General features: G+C 38.4%; 1 protein-coding gene across 1 annotated transcript in view; it reads left to right on the top strand.

Annotated features, from left to right (window-relative positions):
* The window catches only part of SLC2A2 (solute carrier family 2 member 2), a 35,112-nt gene extending 12,680 nt beyond the window's left edge, over positions 1–22,432 (top strand). The window contains exons 5-11 of the mRNA XM_044670938.1: positions 3,556–3,671; positions 4,762–4,924; positions 6,699–6,886; positions 9,500–9,604; positions 19,480–19,581; positions 20,375–20,578; positions 20,685–22,432. Coding sequence (XP_044526873.1) covers positions 3,556–3,671; positions 4,762–4,924; positions 6,699–6,886; positions 9,500–9,604; positions 19,480–19,581; positions 20,375–20,578; positions 20,685–20,888 — 1,082 coding nt within the window. The 3' untranslated portion in view covers positions 20,889–22,432. The remainder of the gene's footprint in view (positions 1–3,555; positions 3,672–4,761; positions 4,925–6,698; positions 6,887–9,499; positions 9,605–19,479; positions 19,582–20,374; positions 20,579–20,684) is intronic.
* Positions 22,433–22,957: the final 525 nt, after the last annotated feature.

Genomic DNA, 22,957 nt, shown 5'->3' with positions numbered 1-22,957 from the left:
TCACCTATAAAATTTTCTCATCTCAAAAAGTTTATTTGCCTATATATTTGCTTATTCTTTGATTAAGAACTATTGTTGTAGTTCAGTTGACTTGTGAGCCATGTCTGACTCTTTTGACCCCATTTGGGATATTCTTGGCAAAGATATTGGAGTGGTTGGCCATTTCCTTCTCCAGCTCATTTTACAGATGAGGAAACTGAGGCAAACAAGGTTAAGTGACTTGCCCAGGGTCACCCAGCTAGTAAGTGTCTGAGTCTGGATTTGAATTCAGGAAGATGAGTTTGACTCCAGGCTCAGCACCCTATGCACTTTAGTGCCACCTAGGTCCTCCTGATCAAGAGCTCCTCACTAAAAATTCTATAATTCAATATGTATTTATATTATATCACATCCTAGTTTATTTTAACATATTATGAAGTCAAAGTATGCTTTGTTAGGCAATATATGATATTATATGTGACATATTGCATTGTGCTGTTTTGCACCGTTACATTTTTGTTCTGTTATAGCATATGTTGTTGTTTTATGCTGTGCTATTATATTTATATTAATGACATTATATCAGCATCACATGATATCATATGACAATATTATTACAACATAAGCATTTAGTATGTGCCTGATATTGTGCTGGGGAAACAAAGACAAGTGAACCAGTGCCTGTCCTTAAGGAGCTTACATTCTATCAGTGGAGATCCTATAGACACAAATAAGCCAAACTTATACATGAAATGTAATTGGGGAGGTTCCAGTAGCTGTAGGGCTAAGGTAAGGGCATGTCAAGAAGATGGAGCTTAAATGCAGTGTTGAAGAAAATCCATCGTTGTAAGAGGCGGACTAAGGAGTGAGCGCATTCCAGGCAAGGGGACGGCTTCCCTACAAGGAATGGAGATGGAGAGTTACTTGCGGGGAACAGCAAAAGAGCCAGTAGAAAAAATCTACAAACTATGTCTTGCAAGATAAGTTGGAGCCAGATCGTAAACGGACTTAAATGCCAAAGTGGGAAATCTGTATTTCATCCTAGAGATAATGAGAAATCACTGGAATGTGTTGAGCCTGAGACGACATGGTCAAACCTGTGTCTCAGGAAGATCGCTGTGACTGCTATGTGGAAGATAGATGCGAGAGCAGAGAAACTTGAAGTGAAGAGACTAATCCATCAGTTATTTCTGTTTGCTTGGTGGGGAGGATAATGAGTTCAATTGTGAGAGGTGATAAGAGCTTGAACTGAAGTGATGGCCAAGTGAGTGGAGAGAAGTTATATGTGAGAGGCATTATAGAGGTAGAATCAACAAAAAGAATGAGAATTGATAAAAGGCCATTGATAATCCAAGAAAGAACAATTTCAGTCAAGTGATTGTTACAATGGTTTGTAGAGAGTGATGGAGAAGAAATAGAAGCACCAATTGTAGACAGCATTTTTTTTCCCTAGGGGATTGGCTGTGAAAGGAAGGCTAAATATAAGGCATGAGAACGAGGGAATGGAATGATCAAGTGAAGGTGTGAGTTTTATCAGATGAACAAGGTATAAACGTGTTTGTAAGTAGCAAAAAAGAGCCAAGAGATAAAGAATGATTGCACATTTTCATATCAGTTGTTCCTGGGTTGACATTTCAAATTCATTAGATACCTGGTCTTTCTCATGGGCAGTTAATATTGATTTAGAAGAGGAGAAAAAAGAGCCCTCTTTTCAAATGATGATCTTTCAGAAAGCCTAATGATCAAAGAAAACAGAAAGAGGGAAGAAATCATTGAAAGAAAGAAATGTTTTTAGCTACCAATCAAGTCAAAATTAATACTCTCCAAAATATTCAGGCTAGAGCTAACAGGTTTTATATGTCACCAATAGACTCAAAACTTATACTCCCCAAAATATTCACATTAGAGCTTAAGAGCATTATATGTCACCAATCAAATCAAAACTTATATTCCCTCAAAATTTTAGGCTGGAACTAAAGAATTTTATATAATACCTTAACAGTTATTCAGATATGCAAGATATTAAGACATCATCTAGTCTATCTCCAGCTTCCAAGTTGGATGGATACTCAGGAAGATGGCTGCCAACTATTATCAGGTTATTATGTGATAAAAGAATGAAAAAATGCCATGATCTCAAATCTAGAAACTTTGCCCCTTCACTTTTTGCCTAATACATTTTTTCCTTGTGTAAATTGGAGGGCTGGCATGAAGAAAGGATTACAAAGCCATGACTTCATAGCCCCTGAGATGAAAAGAACTGTGACTCTTAGGCATATGTGGATACGGTGACCAAAAAGAGAAAGGAATCTATGAAGTGTAGAGAGCGTGAGCTTGCATATTATGACTAGAACATATATAGTTATACGTCATGCAACACAAGTGGACAAGAGGGAGGATCCTTCCTTTACAAGAAAGGATCACCTACACATTGCTCTGCTTCCTCATCAAACACTCATTTTCACTCCTTTCAATCTGGCTCCCAACTCAACTGCTCTCTACAACCTCACCAACAGTCCTTCCACTGCTAAATTCAATGGTCTTTTTTCTCATTTCCCATTCTATGTGACCTCCCTGGACTTCGTGATCCTGTTGACCATTCCCACCCCCCAAGGATATTTGCTACTCTCCTAGATCTGTGACATTGAGATTCTTTGGTTCTCCTCTTGTCTGACCACTCTATGTCATTCTCCATCTACCTTGTGGCCTTATAGAATGAATGTCCTCCAAGGCTCTGTCCTTAGCTTTGTTCTTTTCTCTCTCTACTTTTTCTCTTAATAGTTTTATATCTACTCCAGGTCAATTCTCATCTCTAGACGATGACTCTCATCTTTATCCTGAGCTCCAGTCCCCTGTGTCTAATGGACTACTGGACAGTTCCACTTATCCTTCCAGCACCTCAAATTAAACATGCCCAAAATTGAACTCATTATCTTCACCACTAAACCCATCTCTCATCCACACTTCCTAGTTTGTATTGGCAGTATTGCCATCTTCCTAGAAACCCATTTTCAAAGCTCCATTCATCTTTGACTCTTCCTTCTTCCTCATGGCCAAAGATTCAACTTCTTCCTGAGTTCAAATCTAGCCACAAATATTTACAAGCTGTAGAACCCTGTGCAAGTCATTTAACTCTGCTTCCCTCATTTTCCTCATCAATAAAATGAGCTGGAGAAGGAAATAATGAACTGCCCCAGTATTTTAGCCAAGAAAACTTCAAATGGAGTCATGAAGAGTCAGACATAACTGAATCAACCGAATGACAATACTATGTGCCAGGCACAGTGCTAATTGCCAGAAAATAAAATGGGATATTTGGGATTTTGAAACACAAAAAATAAATAATGTTATTGATTTATCCCAACAGGTATTTCTTAAATGTCCCAAGTTCATGGCAGAACCTGAGGACTATCTCCTACTGCAGGCTATATCTTAGTAAGGGCTATAATTGCTAATAGTTAGGTATTAGTCAGATGTCTAGACACTGAGCAATGTTGTCACAGTGGATCTCTTTCATTCACCGTTGTTTGGCCAAACTATGTTCGATGTGTTCAATTGTCTTCTTGTTTCATTAAGGTCTGGTGTCGGGACTGGTTCCAATGTATATTGGTGAAATCTCTCCCACATCTCTCCGAGGTGCTCTGGGAACCTTACACCAGCTGGCCATTGTCACAGGGATTCTTGTCAGTCAGGTAAAGAACAATAGCATGTGACAAAAAAAATTATGATTATTCTGGTGAAAACAAAGAGGTTACAGACATGACGTGGCAACTAGATATCTAGTGCCCTAATGAGTAGATCTGAGATATTGCTCAATTTTATTTTTCTCCAGCCTACATACAATGGTGTTTTTCCATATTTTGAAATATGGAAATATATATCTTTATCATATTTTGTTTCATCTGATACTTTAATGAAGTAGTACGCTTAGGAGAATCCTCAGTCAACAAATGAAAAAAATAATAAACCGGGACAGAAAGGTAAAATGACTTGCATGGTGTCATCACTGGACTAATTGGTGCCGTAAACAGTCAGAACAAGAAGACTAGTCTCCTCTCTCCTTCCTATTTTCTTTACACTGTGAGAGTGATGCCTGAAGAGTCAGTGGGAAAAGTAGGCTTGGAGTCTGAGTACCCCTATTCAAATACAGGCTCTGCCACTTACCCCCCACTCCATAAGATATTGGGCTAATACCTGTACCTCTTTGGGCATCACTTTCCTCATCAGTGAAATGAAGGTGATAGACTAGATGGCTTCTAAGGTCCCTCCTAGCTCCAAACCTGTTATCCTACCCCCCCTCCTACACAATAGAAGGCACTAAGTAGGAAGCCAACTGTCCAGCTCTCTCCAGCACCAAAAGGCCATTTCCAAGAGGTTGAAGGCACCATTTTTTTCTGTGTCCATGGGCATTTGACTGGTAGGGTCTGTCCATTCCCAATCCCATCTGCCTTACACCTATTATTGTCCATTCTGATTTTACTCCTCTTTTTCTCTGTTGTCCATCTGAAGTTCAGTTAGCTTAAAGAAATCATTAAGAAAATAGAGGGGCTGGACTGAAGTATGAAGGGCTTCTGGGTCCTCAACAACACAAAGATTCCATCATTCTGTCCACCTTAATTTTCAACTACCAGTTGTGCTCAGAGCAAGCAGATTAGTAAAATGTTTCCATTTCATGTGGGTTAAGAGATGGCAAGCACATGATTTGCCAATATAGTAAGTGGTTATGAGTCAATGGCCTCAGTCTGTTGCATAAGTAATATGGTGTGGGTCTATCTTTTACAGGTCATTGGACTTGACTTTATCCTGGGCAATGATGACATGTGGCCTGTTCTGCTTGGCTTATCTGGTGCACCCGCTGTCCTTCAGTGTCTGTTACTCTTCTTCTGTCCAGAGAGCCCCAGATACCTTTACATTAAGCTGGGAGAAGAGAACAAAGCCAAAATGAGTAAGACCCTCAACTACTCAGTTATTCTCCTAACTGAGCTTCCCTGTGTTTTCATTTCAAGAAAATCATCTGTAAGCACAAAATTACTTTACACTACTAGCCAAGGATCCCCTCCAGATGAAGGCACGTGGGGGAAGACACCACTGATGCAATGAAAATTGGATTGGGGCATGTGGTTCTTCACCTGCAAATATTCACAAACCACAATTAGAACACACAAAGATAATTCCACATATATGTACCACCAAGTATATAAGCTAAGTTTTTTGTTATCTGAGGCTACTTCTCAAATTACAGGATTACAAATTTAGAACTGGAAAGGATCTTAGAAGCCTTCTAGTCCAAGCTCCTAATTTTGCTGATGAGGAAACTGAGGCAAAAAGAGTGACTTGTCCAAGGTATGAAAGTGGAGTTTTTTAAAAAATTTCATTCATGGCGATTCTAAATCTGGGATAATGACATGCCAGGCAATATATCTCAAAAAACTGACGGAAAGACAGAGATTGGATTTTCGCATTCTTGTTTAGTACAGATTTTAAAGGTTCTAAACCTGTTAGTTTACTGGGTTTGGGCAGAGAACTGATGACATCAAAATTGACCATTTATTCAATACCTGTATGAACCAGTTATATTCATGTAGAGGAAAAACTGTTCTGTAACCACCAGCTTTACCCTCTAGCCTCTAAGTATTCTAATAACAGCAGCTAGCAAAATGCTTGCTATATATTCAAGGCAGCTGGGTGGCTTAGTGGATAGAGCTCTGAGTCTTGAATCAGGAAGACCTGAGCTCAAATTTGGCCTCAGACACTCACTAGCTGTGTGATCCCAGGCAAGTCACTTAACCCTGTTTGCCTTAATTCACTGGAGAAGGAAATGGCAAACCACTTCAGTATCTTGACAAGAACATGCAAGTCACAAAAAAGTTGAATATGACTAAACAACTGAACAACAAGTCAAACATAGAGAGGTAGCATTTCACAGTGGTTAGGGAGTCAGCCTGGGAATCAGGGACACCTTGGTTCAAGTCTGGCTTCTGACACATAATGGCTCTGTGGCACTGAGCAAGACACTTAATGGCTCTCATCTGTAAAATGGGAATAATAATATACTTATTTCCTAGAGTTGTTATGAGCATCAAAATAGATTCCACATATATGTAGATCAAAACAGAGTTTATATATGTATATATTCAAGTGTTACATAAAGGCTAGCTATTATAATTATTCATCATGAGTAAGTTACCCCTAGAAAGGCATGGCATAGTAGAGGGAGTCAGTCTGTGGGTTCCAGCCTGGGCTCTGATCCATACTGGTTTTGTGGTCCTGGTCATTTAAGCTCCATTCCCCTTGATAACTAGCAATCTAAGACTACAAATGGCAGAGTAAATAAGTATTGATTTGCATTGACAGAGGCAATCTCCCAGTGGTGAGTTCCTGATCCTAATGAAATCCCAGGGTCCAAGCTCAAGCGGCCAACATGAGACCTCTGAAGTTCAGCTCTTTTGTTCCTGCTATAAAATGAGGTCCGACTAGAGTCTCTAAGGTTCCTTAGATCCTCGTGATTCTACAACAGAGACCAGGGAGGTGTTTTCCCTGATAGGAAATGTTCTGCTTTTTCTAAAGTTCTAGGCATAGTTTAGCAAATAGAATAAAATTCCCATTCGATGATCTCAGTAAGAGCATCAAACATTATGACTCTTCCATAAGCATAATTAAAATAATGAGCAAGTAACAACTGATGAAAGAGGTAAGTAACATGATCTCTTTTGGAACAGATTTGAAAAGGCTCAGAGGAGGCTGTGACCCCACTAAGGACATGACAGAGATGAAAAAAGAAAAAGAAGAGGCCTCGAGTGAGAAGAAAGTGTCCATGATTCAGCTTTTCACCATGGCCAGCTATCGGCAGCCCATTCTGGTGGCACTGATGCTGCATATGGCTCAGCAATTTTCTGGAATCAATGGAGTGAGTTTCCTAATGATTTTTTTCCCACAAACCACATTTCCTTAAGTAATCAGATAAAATGATATTTACCTGCTGATGTGACAACGAAGAATCAAGGTAAATGGAGAGAAAGGAAAAAAAAGTCTTAAGGGGAAAAAAAGCTATAAAAGAAAGAGTAGCTGTCATAAAAAGAGAACAACTGGTAAATGTTGGCTCCAAATGTCTCCCAAAGAAGAATGTGAAATTCTTTCAGAACATCCCTAGAAATGGGGATAGGGAATACCCACTCCACATTCTAATGACAAAAATCATTTTTCTAGTTAGAAAGTTAAAAAAGCCTAACAAAGGTTTATATTCTATCTGTTACTATAGAAATTGGTCCAATAAAAAGAAAAGAAAGACCTTGTTCAAGAAAGAGAAAATATGTTCAATAATAATAGATATCCCTAAGGTATATCAAATTTGAAAAATTCTGGATCTGTGCTTTGGGGGTCCTTTAGCTGCTTTGGGGACTAAAGGATACAGCTGAGTGATCATGGGAAAGAGGGAGATAACTATCAGATGGTGACAAAATACATAAATATATATGTACATAAACACATGGGTGTATGTGAATATATACATATATATATGCAAAGTACATATATATGTATATATATGCAAAGTACATGATACGTATATATACATGTATGTATTTATGTGTGGACAGTTTTGAAAATCACATGTAGATAGATATATTATATAGAAAATGGTATTAAATGAAGATTTATGGATTCATATAGAATCCTCTTTTTGGGTCCCACTGTGGTCTTTTGCGGGGGCATTTAAGATCAGAATTAAATTTCTTTCAAAACACGGTTTATATTAGATATATAATATATTGCTATATTTAAAGAGGGATCGATATATAAAATCAAGTGATAAGCATTGCCACCATCCAATTCCTCATTTACCTACAAGCTTTATTCTTTGACTGTATGGCACCATTTTGTCCTTCCTTCTTCCCTCTAATCATCATTTGAAGCTGATTTCACCTATACAGAAGGTTAAAATACCAGTCCACAGGGAGATTTGCCCAGGCTCCTTCCCCTAAGAGGTCCTACATTCCTCCAAGAGTTGTCCTGACTGTAAAGAATGGTGAGAAAAATAGGACAAGTTATCTTGAAAATGGAAAGGCTAAATTGTGATCTAATTTTTTAAGCCTATCAGAAGGCGGCTTCTTTAATTGCAATGAGAGTAAAACAAGAGTCATTAGATTGGATTCTAGCTGAGGAAGTTCACATTAAATGATGAGGATGGACTTTTCAATAAAATTAGTCAAATGCTAAGGGAATTGTGGTATCTACTGAAGATTATTTTATGACATCTGCCTAGGTACAGGAGGAAGGAGCATAATTATTAGCTCACTTCTAAAGGCTCCCAAATGGTTCCATGATTCTACAAAGTATTTTGAAACTTCAGTAGATAGGTCCATGATGTGATATGAGTGGGTCATTCTTCCATTATCCAGGTTACAGCCCATCCTTGTTTGTTGTGATTTCTGTTCATGTCCTCCTATAAGCTACTCCAACATGCTCAAAGTTTTCCTCGACCACTTTTAACATTTTGTGGGTACAAGACCAGGACTCAGGATGTCCATGTTCAAGGCCTTCTTCCATTTCTTTAACATTTTGTGGAAGCCACAGCAGGTTCTAAAATATCCTCCTTCTGCCTTTTTTTAAACCTTCTCTGGGGACCAGAGCAGGACTCAAGATGTCCATTTATGTGCCCCATTCTCAATCTCAGGTAGGTGGCACAGTAAATAGAGCGTCAAGCCTGAAGTCAGGAAGACTCATCTTCCTGAGTTGAAATATGGCCTCAGACAGTTCCTAGCTCTGTGACTTTGGGCAAGTCACTTATTCCTATTTGCCACAATTTCCTCATCTGTAAAATGAGCTGGATAAGGAAATGGCAAACTGCTCTAATATCTTTGCCAAGAAAATCCCTAATGAGGTCACAGTCAGACACAACTGAATAATGTTCTCACTCTGTGACATGCCCATCTCCTTTTGCAATCTTGTATTTTCCTGGATATTTCTTTTTTTTTTAATCCATACTTTTTAATCTTTGAATCAATACTGTGTATAAGTTTGAAGGCAGGAGTGTACAGGCGATAAGAATTAAGTGACTTGCCCATGATCACACAACCAGGTTAGGACCCAGATCTCCTGTCTCTCAGCCTGACTCTGAATCCACTGAGCCACCCAGCTACCCCCTAGATAACATTTCTTATATACGTCTTTTGTGAAAGTCATCATCAGTAATGTATTTCAACCTATTTATCACCACTCTGACCTCCCAGTTGCCCTTTAAATCACCCACAATTTTGATTCTTTAGAGACTGATTCCCATGATTCCCATGATTCCCAAGTATATAGCATTGTTGAAAGCATATTGGCATAGAAAAACTAGTGGCAACATATGAAATAATTCTATAAATTTTTAAAGATATATTTCAAATTTAGAAATGTTAAGCTTTAAAAATATTCCTTTGTAGTCAAGTCAGGACCATTGCCCACATCCTAAGTGATCTAGAGGAGTCCCCCAAGCATCTTCTTGGAGTTAAAAAATTGGGTATTTTCATTTTCCCCTCAGATCTTTTATTATTCCACCAGTATTTTCTACACAGCTGGAGTAGAACAACCAGTTTATGCAACAATTGGAGTTGGAGTAGTGAACACTATCTTCACAGTTATCTCTGTAAGTAAATACCCCTTCATAAATAGTATGACTTTTTTTTCTTTTTCCAGGAAAATAATGTCAGTGACTTTGCTCAGGGTACTGTAAAAGCAAAGGGATCATGAAAATGTATTCTTGCCTTTAAGTAAACCATCTCCCCCCATCCTAGTCAAATGCAGACATTGTTGATCAAGGGGTCTGTAATTGGAATTATCTGTTTGAAAACTTTTTGATCAAGCCAGGGTTTGGAATGTCATGAGTCTCTGGCATGATAAGGATGGATGAGTCTTACTCGAGGGGTCCCTCCCAGTTCTAATGCTCTTTAAGAACATCTGTAAATCAGATATTGCTTTTCCAGAGGTTTGGTTTAAATTAAAATACAAGCAATACTGCTGTAACTCTTATCAGGGACTAACACGCATGGAAAACAGCCAGAGGACCCATTTAACCAGGTTCACTGCTGTCAAAGTAGAATATGTTTCTTGAATGGGAAAGATATTAGAATTTGCATAGGGACTTCAGCACTAAGAAGTATGTAGAGAAATGAAGATTGGGCAGGTGAGGAAAGAACAACACCGCCCCGGGACACAACCCTGCTGCCCTGGCCAGTTCCAACCCCATCAGTATGCAAACCATTGACCAACCTGCAACTGGCTTTAATGTAATACTACCAAGAATCCTATAAGAAATACATTGCCTTTTTAATCACATGACAAGGTAGAGAAGACAAAGAAGACAAAGTACGAAGAAATGCATCACTAACTATAATACAAATTAATTCTTGGGAGAATTTGATCAACTTAATAGACAGCTTCCACTTCGTTAATTGATGTGTACAAGAGAGATGTAAGAATATCGTACAGAGAAGATTAGCCTCTGTCTCAGGAAGACCTGGTTCATGCCTCACTTTTGATCCGTCTGGAATATGTAATCTTTGGCAAATCACATCAACTTTCAAGGCCCTAGATAATTAACTCTTTAAGACCAAACAGCTGTCCATCTTTATTGATAGAGGAAGTTTCCTAATCAGGGAAGGAACTCAATACACCAATGAAATCTCAGGTCTGGAGCCCAAAAAAGCATGAGGTGCAATCAGTTTATATTCATCTGGAAGAATGTATAGAAAAAGGAAAAGAGAGACAAACAGACAGACAGACAGACAGAGAGATAGAGAAGTAGGAAGATCAATTAGCAGGTTATTACAACAGTCCAAAACAGAGGTCATAAGAGCCTGAGGGAGGTGGCAGGTTTTTTAGTAAAGAGGATTTAAGAGATGTTGAGGATAAGACTTGGCAACTGATTGGATATGTGAGATAAAAGAGAATGAGGCATTAAAGATACTTCTGATGTGAACCCTGGGTGACAGGAAGGATGGAGTACCCTCAATATAAATAAGGATCAAATGAAGGGGTCAAATGTAGTGGGGGAAATAGTCCCATTTTAAATAAACTGAGTTACAAAAAAATGATGGAATATCTAAGTAGAGCTGTCCATCACACAGCTGCTGAAGGTAGACTGGAGTTTAAGAGAGAGGTTAGGGTGTTAAGTGGCTCCCTGATAACCTGAAAAGAGTGAGGTGCCTTCTCTGAAAGGCTTAGCCATTTAGTAAGTAAAAAGTAAGTACTTAAAGAGTATAGACAATAATAACTAGCATTTATATGGCACTTTAAAGGTTTACAAAGCACGTTACATGCTAATTCATTTGATCCTCACCACAATCCTATTATAGTTGCCATATTACAAATGAGGAAACTAAGATGCAGAGAAATTACCTGGCTTGCTTACTCAGGGTTACAAAACAATGATGTCTCAGGCAGAATTCAAGCCCATATCTTCCTAACTCTTAAGTTCTATACTAGTATCCTGGCCCACCTAATGGCCAGTATATATTAATGGAGGATGGAAGAGGAAGAAGTTTACTGGACAAGGAAAATTAAGAGAGAAGATAGAACTTAAGTTGGTCCTTGGAGGGTGGATATAAATTTTAGTAGGATTTGGGATTCCAAGTTAGGCAAATAATATGAGCAAAGATGTTGAGTCAGAAATGACCATGTTCCATTTAGAAGATAGCTAGATTGGCTAGATCAAAGCTTTATTTTCTCTCAGAAGTGAGATAAGGTTAGAAAGGTAGGTTGGTGCCAGGTTGGAGAAAGCTGTAAATGCCTTTGGACTTTCTCTTTAGATAATGAGGAACCACTAAAGTTTGGAGGAGGGAAGGTTTCTTGACCCTGATGAAAGCATTCTTTTAAGAAAATGGATGGGGATGAAGAGGCTGGAGTCAGAAAGACCAGATGTTGTAGTTTTCCAGATGTGAGACAATGAGGTTCTGCACAAATGGGAATGGAAAACAGGGATAGCCCAGGAGAGATATTATGATGAAAATGACAGAACTTGGTGATGAATTGGTTATGGTGAGCAAGAGGAAGGGGTTAGATGATTGCTAACATACTCAAAGTAGCTTGCTTACTCATAGACTGTGATTAATGGTCCATTTGAAACAATGCTCAGATATCAGACTCCCAAAATGAAGATTAAACTGATTCACTTGAGGTTCTTATTTCATGATGTTCTGTATTTTGTTAATTAAACTTGTTCACATCAGAAAAAGTTTAATTCTTGAATCCTATCAGGGCAGGGAGTAAGATGAGACACTAAAGGACATAGGATGATGATACAGAAATTCATTTGATCCAATTTATTTAAAGAAAAACAACTGTTGAAGTCGGTGAACATCTGGACATTTTCATCTATAGGAGACTACATAATTGGTTTGCCTAAAATTTTCACTGTTCACCTGATCATTTGGGGACATTTTGAAGTCATAGACTTAAATGAGATCAAATTCAGTCAAGCAAAACATTTATGAAGTGTCTGGGAGTCACTGGGAGAAGGGAGTGCAAAACTATTTGAAATGCAGTTTTTGCCCTCAGGAAGACTGTAATCCAATCAGAGTGAAAGGAATATAGTGTGATAAAGTGGCAACCCACAAAGAATAAAATGGATTGCTTTGCAATAAGGATCCATTTAAGAATCAAGTTTGTAGTAGTCCCAGTCAACATGATAGTGAAATTTTCTCCAACAGTTTTCAACAGAACATGAGTAGAAGCAGAGAAGGTGGGTGAGCACTGGTGGCAGCACAAAATCAGGTTTTGGCAAAGCTTTATTGGAGATGGTACAAGGCGGCAATGCCTTCAAAGATGGAAGGCAGCTTAGAGTTGAAAGGGTTAACTATAGGGTCAAGTTTGTGAAGAGAGGAAAGTGAGAGGAGAATAAGCATCATAAACTGGGAAAACTAAGAGATATGGAGGGATTGGAGGCTGTTGTGAGGGTGAAGAATAGAGTTAGGAATGAAATGGACAAAGAGATGGAAGGACAGGAGGCTATGATTAAAGAGAGGAATTTCATTTCAGGAATATGAAGATAATATATGAGAAATGGTAAGATTTAAGATGTGTCCATGCCAGTGTGTGGTTTAATCATATATCAAGTTAGAAATAAACTCAGAAGACATTTAGTCTACAACTTTCATCTTGCAGAAAAGGAAATTAAGAAGGCAGGCAGTAGATATCAGCAGTAGGAATAGAATTCAAGTCCATGACTCCAAAGCCTCCAAGAATTTCTGTCACAATTACGGTATCAGAATAAGTCTTTAGTGGAAGTAGTAAATAGAGATAGACAATGGGATAGAAAATCAGAGTTGACTTAAGAACTCTGTTCAAACAATGATCACCCATGATTCCAAAGGGTTGATGATGGCAAATGCTACCCATCTCCTGCCAGAGAGGTGCAGAATATCTTTTGGAGGGGGGACATGCACAATTCAGGAATTTACTATTCTTTATGATGCATATTAATTACATGGATTTTGATTCTTTCCACCCACCACCCCAGAACAGGAGAAAAGGGAGGAAAAGTAGATGTTTGTTCATTAGAAAAAATAAATCAAATTAAATGTAAAAAAACAGAATTCATTACAGCCCCAAAATATTTGCTGGGCTTTAGAGGCAGTCTCAATAACTACCTAAGGATCCTGAGTCTAAAGTGATTATATCTCTGAGCTTTCTCTTTAAAGACAAAATAGACTTTTCCATGTCCTGTCTCTTCCATGCTCTGCATCTGGGTGGCTGTCCTGGCCTGCTTCAAGGAGACACTCAACCTCAACTTGACATGAATTTTAGAGTTTATTTTAAAAATAGAGAGTACTGGTAGAATACAGTAATTGTTATTCTTCAGAACCAAGAAGTTGGCATTAAGAAAACATAGCAAGAAAACAATTTCATTTTATTTTATGCCATAGTGTTACAACAATATCAACATTGAAAACTATATTTTTAAAAAAATCATAATGCCAGAGTGATGTTAGGATACTGGCAAGATTCTACCAATATTTTTATTCTTTTCTACAAATTCATTCCCCTTAGTGATAATAGGTTAACTATTATCACATCTATTTGATGAATCTGTCTAAACCAGCATTTAGCCTATAGCCTACGAACTTGTCTTTTTAAATACTTTGATAGCTATATTTCAATATCCAAAATGGTTTCCTTCACAATCTTATCAGTTTTTTTTAATTTTATGCATTTTGAAACATGATTCTGAGAAGGAGGGTCCATAGGCTTCACCAGATTACCAAAAGAGTCCATAGTATAAAAAAGATTGACATCTCCTCTAAATTCAGACAGACAACTTTACATGTTGCTTTGGTATCTCCCAAATCCAGTAACTCTCCCTAGAGCACAATGAGAACTTCTGACTCAATAACATGGAGTCTGAGGACTTGTAGGAGCCTTGGATAAATTCTGGGGATTGAATTTTTTGAAAAAAATATTTTAATAAGTATAATTCGTTTTCTATGTAATCCTACATATTCTATTTTATGCATTTTAAAACATCATTCAGAGAAAGGTTCCCCACTGAGTGTCAGAGGGCAATCAGGATGTCTATATGTATATCCATACTGTTTTGTGTATCTGTGATACACAAAAAAGTTAACAACTCCTACCCTCTAGCTATTTATTTCAGTATGGCTGGCTTACCAAAAGGTTAATGAGCTCACTCAATGTGCTAAGTCTTAGAAAAATCATGCAAGGGATTTCCCTTCTGTTACTCACTGACCCTCACAATGGGGGCCCCCCAACACCTGGCAGGAAACGAATCCATTCAACAAACACTAGGTTTGGCCAATTGTACTCTTTCAAGATCATCTTTAAAGTAAAGGCTCCAATTAGACACATGCCCAGAAGAGCAGTTGACAAGGTTGCCAATTAGCATTCCCCAAATTCCATCCTTTCAGAGGAAGAGTTCATCAGGAGAGGCAGCTGGTACACTCACTCAGCTGCACTAGTTATGTTCAAACCTTGATGCTTCTGATCCATGGATCAGGTGAAGAATGCCGACGTTCCTGTGCTCATCATTTGACATTTTAACTCAACAGCAGGGGACGTGAGTGAGAAAAGCCAGTGCATGTTTAATGCCAGTATTTAAGATCTGTGCTCTAGACAAAGTCCTGGGGATTTACGTCATTGAGCTTATGTATAAATCAGAGTAAATGGAAACTTCACTATTTTTTAACACAAGCTTAGAACTCGTAGGAAATCAACCAGGAAAAGTCTAAAATTTACAGCGTCTGAACTTTGTTTATCAATTCGACTGAATAAAATGTCGGAGGCAGTTGGCATGAAGGAGAAAGGTCTTGGCTGTGCAAATCAATTTAATTCAATTTGTGATCCATTTAGCTCAGGCTTTCAACAAATATTTGAAGTTCTACTGTGTGCAGGGCATTGTTGGAATCATAATGAATAACTCCTGCTTTCAATGAGCTTTAAATCCAATAGGGGAAGAGAGAAGCTAGGTAGCTTAATAGATAGAAGACTAGGCTTGGAGATAGGCGGTCTTGGGTTCAAATCTAGCCCGAGATACTTCCTAGCTCTGTGACTTGGGCAAGTCACTTAACCTCAATTGCCTAGCCCTTACTGCTCTTCTGTCTAGGAACTAACACTTGGTATCAGTTCTGAGATGGAAAATAAGAGTTTAAAAAAAAATAAATCCAATAGGGGAGATGATATGTGTAGAGATAACTGAAATACACAGTAGAGTGGGAACAAATAATGAGAGAAGTTCAAAATACTATTTTTTCTTTAAACCTTTACCTTCCATCTTAAAATCAATACTGTGTATTGGTTCTAAGGCAGAAGAGTGTTAAGGGCTAGGCTATGGGGCTTAAGCGACTTGCCCAGGGTCACACAGCTAGGAGGTATGTGAGGCAAGATTTGAACCCAGGACCTCCCATTTCTAGGCCTGGCTCTCAATCCACTGAGCCACGTAGTTGCCCCCTCAAAACACTATTGAGAAGAGAAGATTTTTATTGGGGATGGCAATCAGAATTTCATGAAAGAAATGGTATATGAGGTAAATCTTGAAGGAAAGTTAGGAATTCTACAGATAGACCTGGATAGTTGGGGTAAGAAAATGTGTTCCAGGCAGAGAACAAACAAAGGTACAAAAACAACAAGGTGCATGGCATATTTGGGCAACAACATGCAGACCAGGTTGGATGAATCATGGGGACATGTTTCAGAGAGGAGAACCTGAGTATTAATGATAGGAAAAGGGGCCAGAAGGACATGAAACTGAGGGGCTAAAAATCTGGAACTTATTCAGTAAACATTTGGGAGCCATTCAAAGTTTTCTGATTAATTGGCGGCAATATGAAATGAATTATAGGAAAAAATAGTAATGTGAACAGGTAGGAAACTACAATAAGAGCTCAGGAGAAGATAGTGATACCCTGAAGTAAGGTCATGGAAGAGGAGATGGAGATGAAGAAATGCATGGGAGAGATTTTGCCAGGGTAAAATTGACAGAACTTGGTCATTGATTGGTCATGGGGATGGAGGGTGGAAAAGGAAGGAGCTGAAGGAAATATCAAGACTTTGTGCCAGGAGAATAATGATACCATTAAAAAAAAGAAGTCAGGAAATTATCAAGAATAGGGCAAAATGATCTTTTTGGATTGGAATAGATGTGGAGCATGGCGGGGGGGGGGGGTGTTCTCTGAGTGGATATGTCCACAAGGCAAACATAAATGAAAGTCAGAAGCATAGAAAAGAGGCATGGCTTCAAATACTTCTTTTTTTTTTTCCTTTTTTGCCCCTCAATAACCCCTCCAACCTCCCACTTTATAGCCAATGGCCTTGGGCTATTAATGATTGCCTCTGTCAGGTATCCTTCATCTCATTGCCACTGGCTTATTTCCATTTGCTCATTAGCATGCCTAAGTTTCCCCAAATTTTTTTAAAGCCTCCCTTTGAGCCTTCTTGTTTGTCCATCTGTTGCCCCTCTATTTTCAGTCAAACTTCTTAAAAGATATATAGCTAGATGTAAAATGAATAATTTTGATTATATTAAATTTAAAAGTTTCTGTACAGACAAAACTAATGTAACCAAAATTAGAAGGGAAGCAACAAATTAGGGAAAAAATTGATAACAAAAACCTGTGACAAAGGTCTCATTTCTCAAATTTATAAGGAACTAAGTCAATTGTACAAAAAAATCAAGTCATTCCCCAATTGACAACTGGTCAAGGGATATAAATAAGCAGTTTCAGATGAATCAAAACTATCAAAAAGTACATGAAAAAGTATTCTAAATCTCTCTTAATTTGAGAAATGCAATCAAAATAACTCTGAGGTACCACCTCACACCTAGCAGAATGACCAATATGACAGTAAAAGAAAGTAATAAATGTTGGAGAGGAAATGGAAAAATCAGGACACTAATGCATTGCTGGTGGATTTGTGAATTAATCCAACCATTCTGGAAGGCAATTTGGAATCATACACAAAGGGCTTTAAAAGAATGCATGCCCTTTGATCCAGCAGTACCACTGTTGGGTTTGTACTCCAAAGAGATAATAAGGAAAAATACTTGTACAAAAATATTCATAGCCTTGCTCTTTGTGGTGGCAAAAATTGGAAAGTGAGGGGGTGTCCATCGATATGGGAATAGCTAAACAAATTGTGGTATATGATGGTGATGGAATACTATTGTGCTGTAAGGACTGATCATCTGGAGGCTTTCTTTATGAACTGGGAGAACCTCAATGAACTGATGCAAAGTGAACAAGCAGAACCAGAAGAGAAAGTAAAACATTGTGGGAAAATGCAATGTAATAGACCTTGCTATGAGTAGCAATGCAACAAGCCAGGACACTCCTGAAGAACTTGTGTAAAAGAATGCTATCCACATTAAGAGAAAGAACTGTGGGAGAAGAAATGCAAAAGCAAAACATATGATATCACTTATCACATTATATATATACATATATTTATGTATATATGTGTGTGTGAGAGAGATTTGGGGACTAGGCTTTTAAAAACTTGTTCAATAACAAAAATGAATAATATGGAAATAGGTATCAAGTGACAACATTTGTACAAACTCAGGGGAATTGTTTGTCAGCTCTGGGAGTGGGGAGGGAAGATTAGGAGGAAGGGGGTGTAGTTGTTAACCCCATGAGTTGTTGTATAAGGGCCACTTCTCCCTCACAGCCACCCCTCCTTATTACAGAGTCAAAATGGGGTTTCTTGGGGAAATGGGGATCCCTGGACATTCCTGCCGGGGTAGAGAAGTTAAAGGAATTATACTTCCCTTTCCCTCTACTCTCACTATTACCACCTTAGGGGAGGCCTTTATTATCACCTATAAATCTTGATGCTTACTCTCAGCCCCTTTCTCCTTTCAAACCACTGCCAAAATCTTATTTCTTATACATAGATATGGTCGTGTCATTCTTTTGTTTAAAATCCTTAATGGCTCCCTAAAGCCTACTAAAGCTCATGTTCCTTTTCCTGGCATTTAAAATTTTCCACATTCTGCTGCCATTTTCCATCTTTAACATGTATTTCTCACTGCCACACATTCTATGATCTAAACATAATGAACTATTCTGTTTTCTCCTGGTTCTCTTCCTTCCATGTCTTTGAGTATTGCACCTTCCCTTTTCCTCTTCAGCTATTGAATTCCTGCTCATCCTTAAAATCCAACTCAATGCCATTAAGCTTTGCCTGATGACTTCACCTTGCCCCTCTACTTATTGGTAATCTTACTCTCCTTGAAAAAAAAGCACTTGATTCAGAGTCAGAAGCTCTAGATTTGAATCCTGAGTCCTCTAGTTTGCAAATCTCATCTTACTAGGCTTCTCCTCTTCTAAGAGGATTAGACTAGATGATCTCTAAAGATTCTTTCCGCTCTAAATCAGATGACCCTACTGATTCACATAGCACTTTTTAGCATCTCTCTAATGCACTTCTCATAAAATAGCGAGTTTTATAGTTGCCTGTGCCCTCTACTAGATCTTAAATTCTGTGAGAGTAGGGAATAGGTCTTATATAAATTTTGTATCTTCTCAAAGGCCTTGGAAACAAAGTAGGCATTGATTAAATGTTTGTAGAAGCAATTCATACATAATATATATATCTAGAAACTTTGTACATGGAGGTAAACATTGAAGCTAAGGGACCAACTGAGATCATCAAAGAAAAAATCATAGAACAGAAAGGAAAAGAGAACTCTAGGGAATGCCTTAATTTAGAGAGGAAGAGAAAGAAGAGAATTCAGTGAAAGAGGTATTGAAATTCCAGCCATTCAGAGAAGTAAAAATTTAGTATTTATTGAGAACTTCTATTCCTGGACAAATTCTTGTATTTCTCTTCATCTAAGTTTATCTATGAAATGAAATATTGTCTTCCCCCTCCCCACCTTAAAACATTAAACGAATCCATAGACATTAAAACTCTTTGGAAGCAAAAACACCACACAAGTGCAAGACAACCTCATGTACGGCAGCCTTCCCATCTAAAAAAATTCTGATTTAATTTTTTTAACTTTCCCAGGTCTTCCTTGTGGAGAAAGCAGGGCGACGTTCCCTATTCCTGGTGGGCTTGTCAGGGATGCTTGTATGTGCCATTGCTATGACAGTGGGGCTCGTATTGTTGGTGAGTTTGGGGTTGGTCAAAGCTTTATCTTTAGTCACACAAATATACTAAAATCTGGTGTACTTTTTAAAAATATTTATTTATTTGTTTGTTTTTAAAAACCCTTACCTTCCATGTTGAAATCAATAATGTATATTGGTTCCGAGGCAGAAGAATGGTAAGGGCTAGGCAATGGGGGTCAAGTGACTTGCCCAGGGTCATACAGCTGGGAAGTGTCTGAGGTCACATTTGAACCCAGGACCTCCCACCTCTAGGCTTGGCTCTCAATCCACTGAGCTACCGAGCTGCCCCCTATTTTTTAAAAAATATAATGTTGACTTTGAGAATAAAGGCAGGAGGGAATAGCAAAGGCAAATAAATAAAGGAAGTAAAAGAGAATGATTAATTTTGAAGAGAGCTTAATTACTTCATTAAGTTGGGAGAGTAACTATTTTATATGTCTATAAATTATATAGTAATGACAAAGAGGGGGTCATGGAAATGGTAGTACTTTCAAGAAGAATTGAGATCAGCTTAGCTCATGGGCCAGGAATCCCACCTGCTCATCACACCACGTCAAAGCCTTCTACTGGACCTTATTGCCCAGAACATGCCTGGGATGACCTTTCTCATCACTGGAAGCACTGTGGAAAGTCTTATGATGAAACACAAAGCGTTGAGACATGGTCCAAAAGAGAAAATCTTCCATTTGGTCGGATATAAAACAACTTTCAAGGGCAAGAGTTCCATGTGTGGCTACTTTGAGATTTCTAAAAGTCCTTCACTGGTAAAATGTTCATCTGCTTTCTTTCAGAATCGGTTTAGCTGGATGAGCTACGTGAGCATGATAGCCATCTTTCTCTTTGTGAGTTTCTTTGAAATTGGGCCCGGGCCCATCCCCTGGTTCATGGTGGCTGAATTTTTCAGCCAAGGACCACGGCCTGCAGCTATCGCCATTGCTGCTTTCTGCAACTGGACCTGCAATTTCATCGTGGCCTTGAGTTTCCAGTACATTGCGGTAAGAGGCTGGACACTGCCCAAGTGTGCTGACTGCATGGACACCAGAGGAAGCGGGTCTCGATAGCTTACTCATTACTCTTCTCTCTTTTCTTCTCTCACTGTAGGATTTTTGTGGACCGTATGTATTTGCCCTCTTTGCTGTGATCCTCCTAGGTTTTACTCTGTTTACATTTTTTAAAGTTCCAGAAACCAAAGGCAAGTCTTTTGAAGAAATCGCTGCAGAATTCCGGAAGAGGAGGGGGGGTTCCCCTACAGGACCCAAAACCGCTGTTGAACTGGAATACCTTGGAGCCAAGGAGAATGCATAAGAGAATCACCAGGCAGCCAGACATGAAAGCACAATTTATTTTGCATATGGCTCTTCTACAGAACTCGGAATCCTGAAGAATTCTTTTATTTTTTTAGGAAATATTAAAAAAAAAAGATCCCAAGAGGGATTTCCGCTGCTTTATTTGCAGGACTCTTGATGATGCATATTAAGGTGGCAGGCCCTGGATTCTAATATTCTTCCCCCATCTAATGTTCTCTTCCCATGTTGTCTTCAAGCTGGGGAATACACAAGATCTATTTCTTCTTAACAAATTATTCATTCTTTAGGAGCATTCCAAAGCATCACCAAATATCGAAAGGGTGCAGCTATCATATGTGTATTTGGATGTGTTTAAACTGGAATGTCCCTATCCATAGTTCTTGTGCAAAACAGGATCAAGAAAGTGGTAGCAAGACCTATGTCACAAAAGAGAAATGTGACCCGTGTCTCACTTGTTTAATTTCCCCCCTCCAATACTTTTCTTACACATTCAATTTCTTTCTAAGCTTAATTTTACATTTTATATTTTCATGTACATTTTTCCAGGACTGATGTGTATATTTAAGCATGCTTTTTTGGAGGAAAAAAGTCTATTTTCTTATTTGCAGGGTAGAAAAGCAAATCCATCTTTAAGCATTCAGCTTAGGTTTTAGATTCCTTATTTAAGGGGAAAAAAAAGTTTTGCTAAATAGGTATTGAAAAAGGTTTCTTTTTTGACCAATGTCAGAAGCGACTTGTGTTTCCATCTTACAAATTATACCAATTAAAAAGGAGAGAACTTCCTAGAAACAACCTTTTAAAAATAAGCTTTAGTTTGTCAACATGCTTCGGACTTGTGGGGTTTGGTTCTGAACCACACTAGAGAACCTATCCATTCCCTCTGTCTACACAGGAAGTCAAAGGCCAGGGAAGAACTGGGTAAAGGAAACAGTGTCAATTTAGCAGTATTCATGAAAAAAAGAGCATTTCCACTTAATGGTTTTTCTGTGATTGTTGCTATCTATGTCTGTCTAACAGCAAAAGAACTGATCTTTCAATCAGTTCTGTAAAGAGGAGGAAGGGAGTGGAGAAGAATCATCAATTTGACAACTTGAGTGTCACAGAAACTAGAGTGAAGGGAGTGGCCATGCTGACAATATTATGGATCCTTGAAGTATTTAGGCAATCCACCAACATAATTACATGCCAAGCACTGTGCCAAGCTCTGGGGATAAAAAGAAAAGGGGGGAAAATAGTCCCTGGAGCAGCCTGCATTCTAATGGGGGGGACACATGGAAAATATTTAGGTCAATGCAAAATACATAACGAGTAGATGGAAGGTCATCTGAGAAGAGAAGGCACTAGCAGCTGGAGGAATCAGGAAAGCCTTCCTTCAAAGGTTGATTTTGAGCAGAGTCTTGAAGGAAACAGAGGAAAAACAGAAAGTAAACAAGCGATTTAAGTTTTTGCTTTTCAGAAAATGGTTTTTGTATCTTACTAAAACGGTGCACAAATGTACAATGTGTCCATTTTAACCCATGATGTTTTAAGTAAAAATGTTTGTGAAAATATGTGGACTGTCTACTGATTAAAGCTGCATCTCCATAAGTCACAAAATAGCCTGAGATCTGAAGGGACTTAACATTGCGTGTTCATTTCAGCCTTGATTAAAGAGTTCAGTTTCACCAAACACAACTAATTATCAAAAAGACTAACTCGAAAGGCTGCTGTCAGTTGAATTTTGGAACCAAATTCAATTCATCCAGCAGACTTACTGATTTCCTTTTATGACTATGGCACTATGATAGGCAATGAGGGTTATTTAAAGATGAAGAAGATACAGACCTTGCCTTCAAAGAATTCACAAATGTAGCGAATGATTCAGTTAAACCGTTTTTTTTCTTTTATTTAGAAGCCTAAGTCGGGGTAATTTATAGGAATTGTAGTTCAAATACAAATGTCACAAAACCCACTGGCAGTTATTTATACACTGAGTTTACAACTTCCTGAACAGTTATACTAAGTGCTAAGTAAACACTAGGTTTAAATACTCTCAGGGGTTGCTTTCAACAGGAAGGCAATGTTGAA

The sequence above is a fragment of the Gracilinanus agilis genome, chromosome 3 (assembly GCF_016433145.1).
Source record: "Gracilinanus agilis isolate LMUSP501 chromosome 3, AgileGrace, whole genome shotgun sequence".
NCBI classification, from domain to species: domain Eukaryota; kingdom Metazoa; phylum Chordata; class Mammalia; order Didelphimorphia; family Didelphidae; genus Gracilinanus; species Gracilinanus agilis.
Note: the sequence above shows the minus strand (reverse complement) of the source record. Positions and strands in the feature narration are given on the sequence as shown.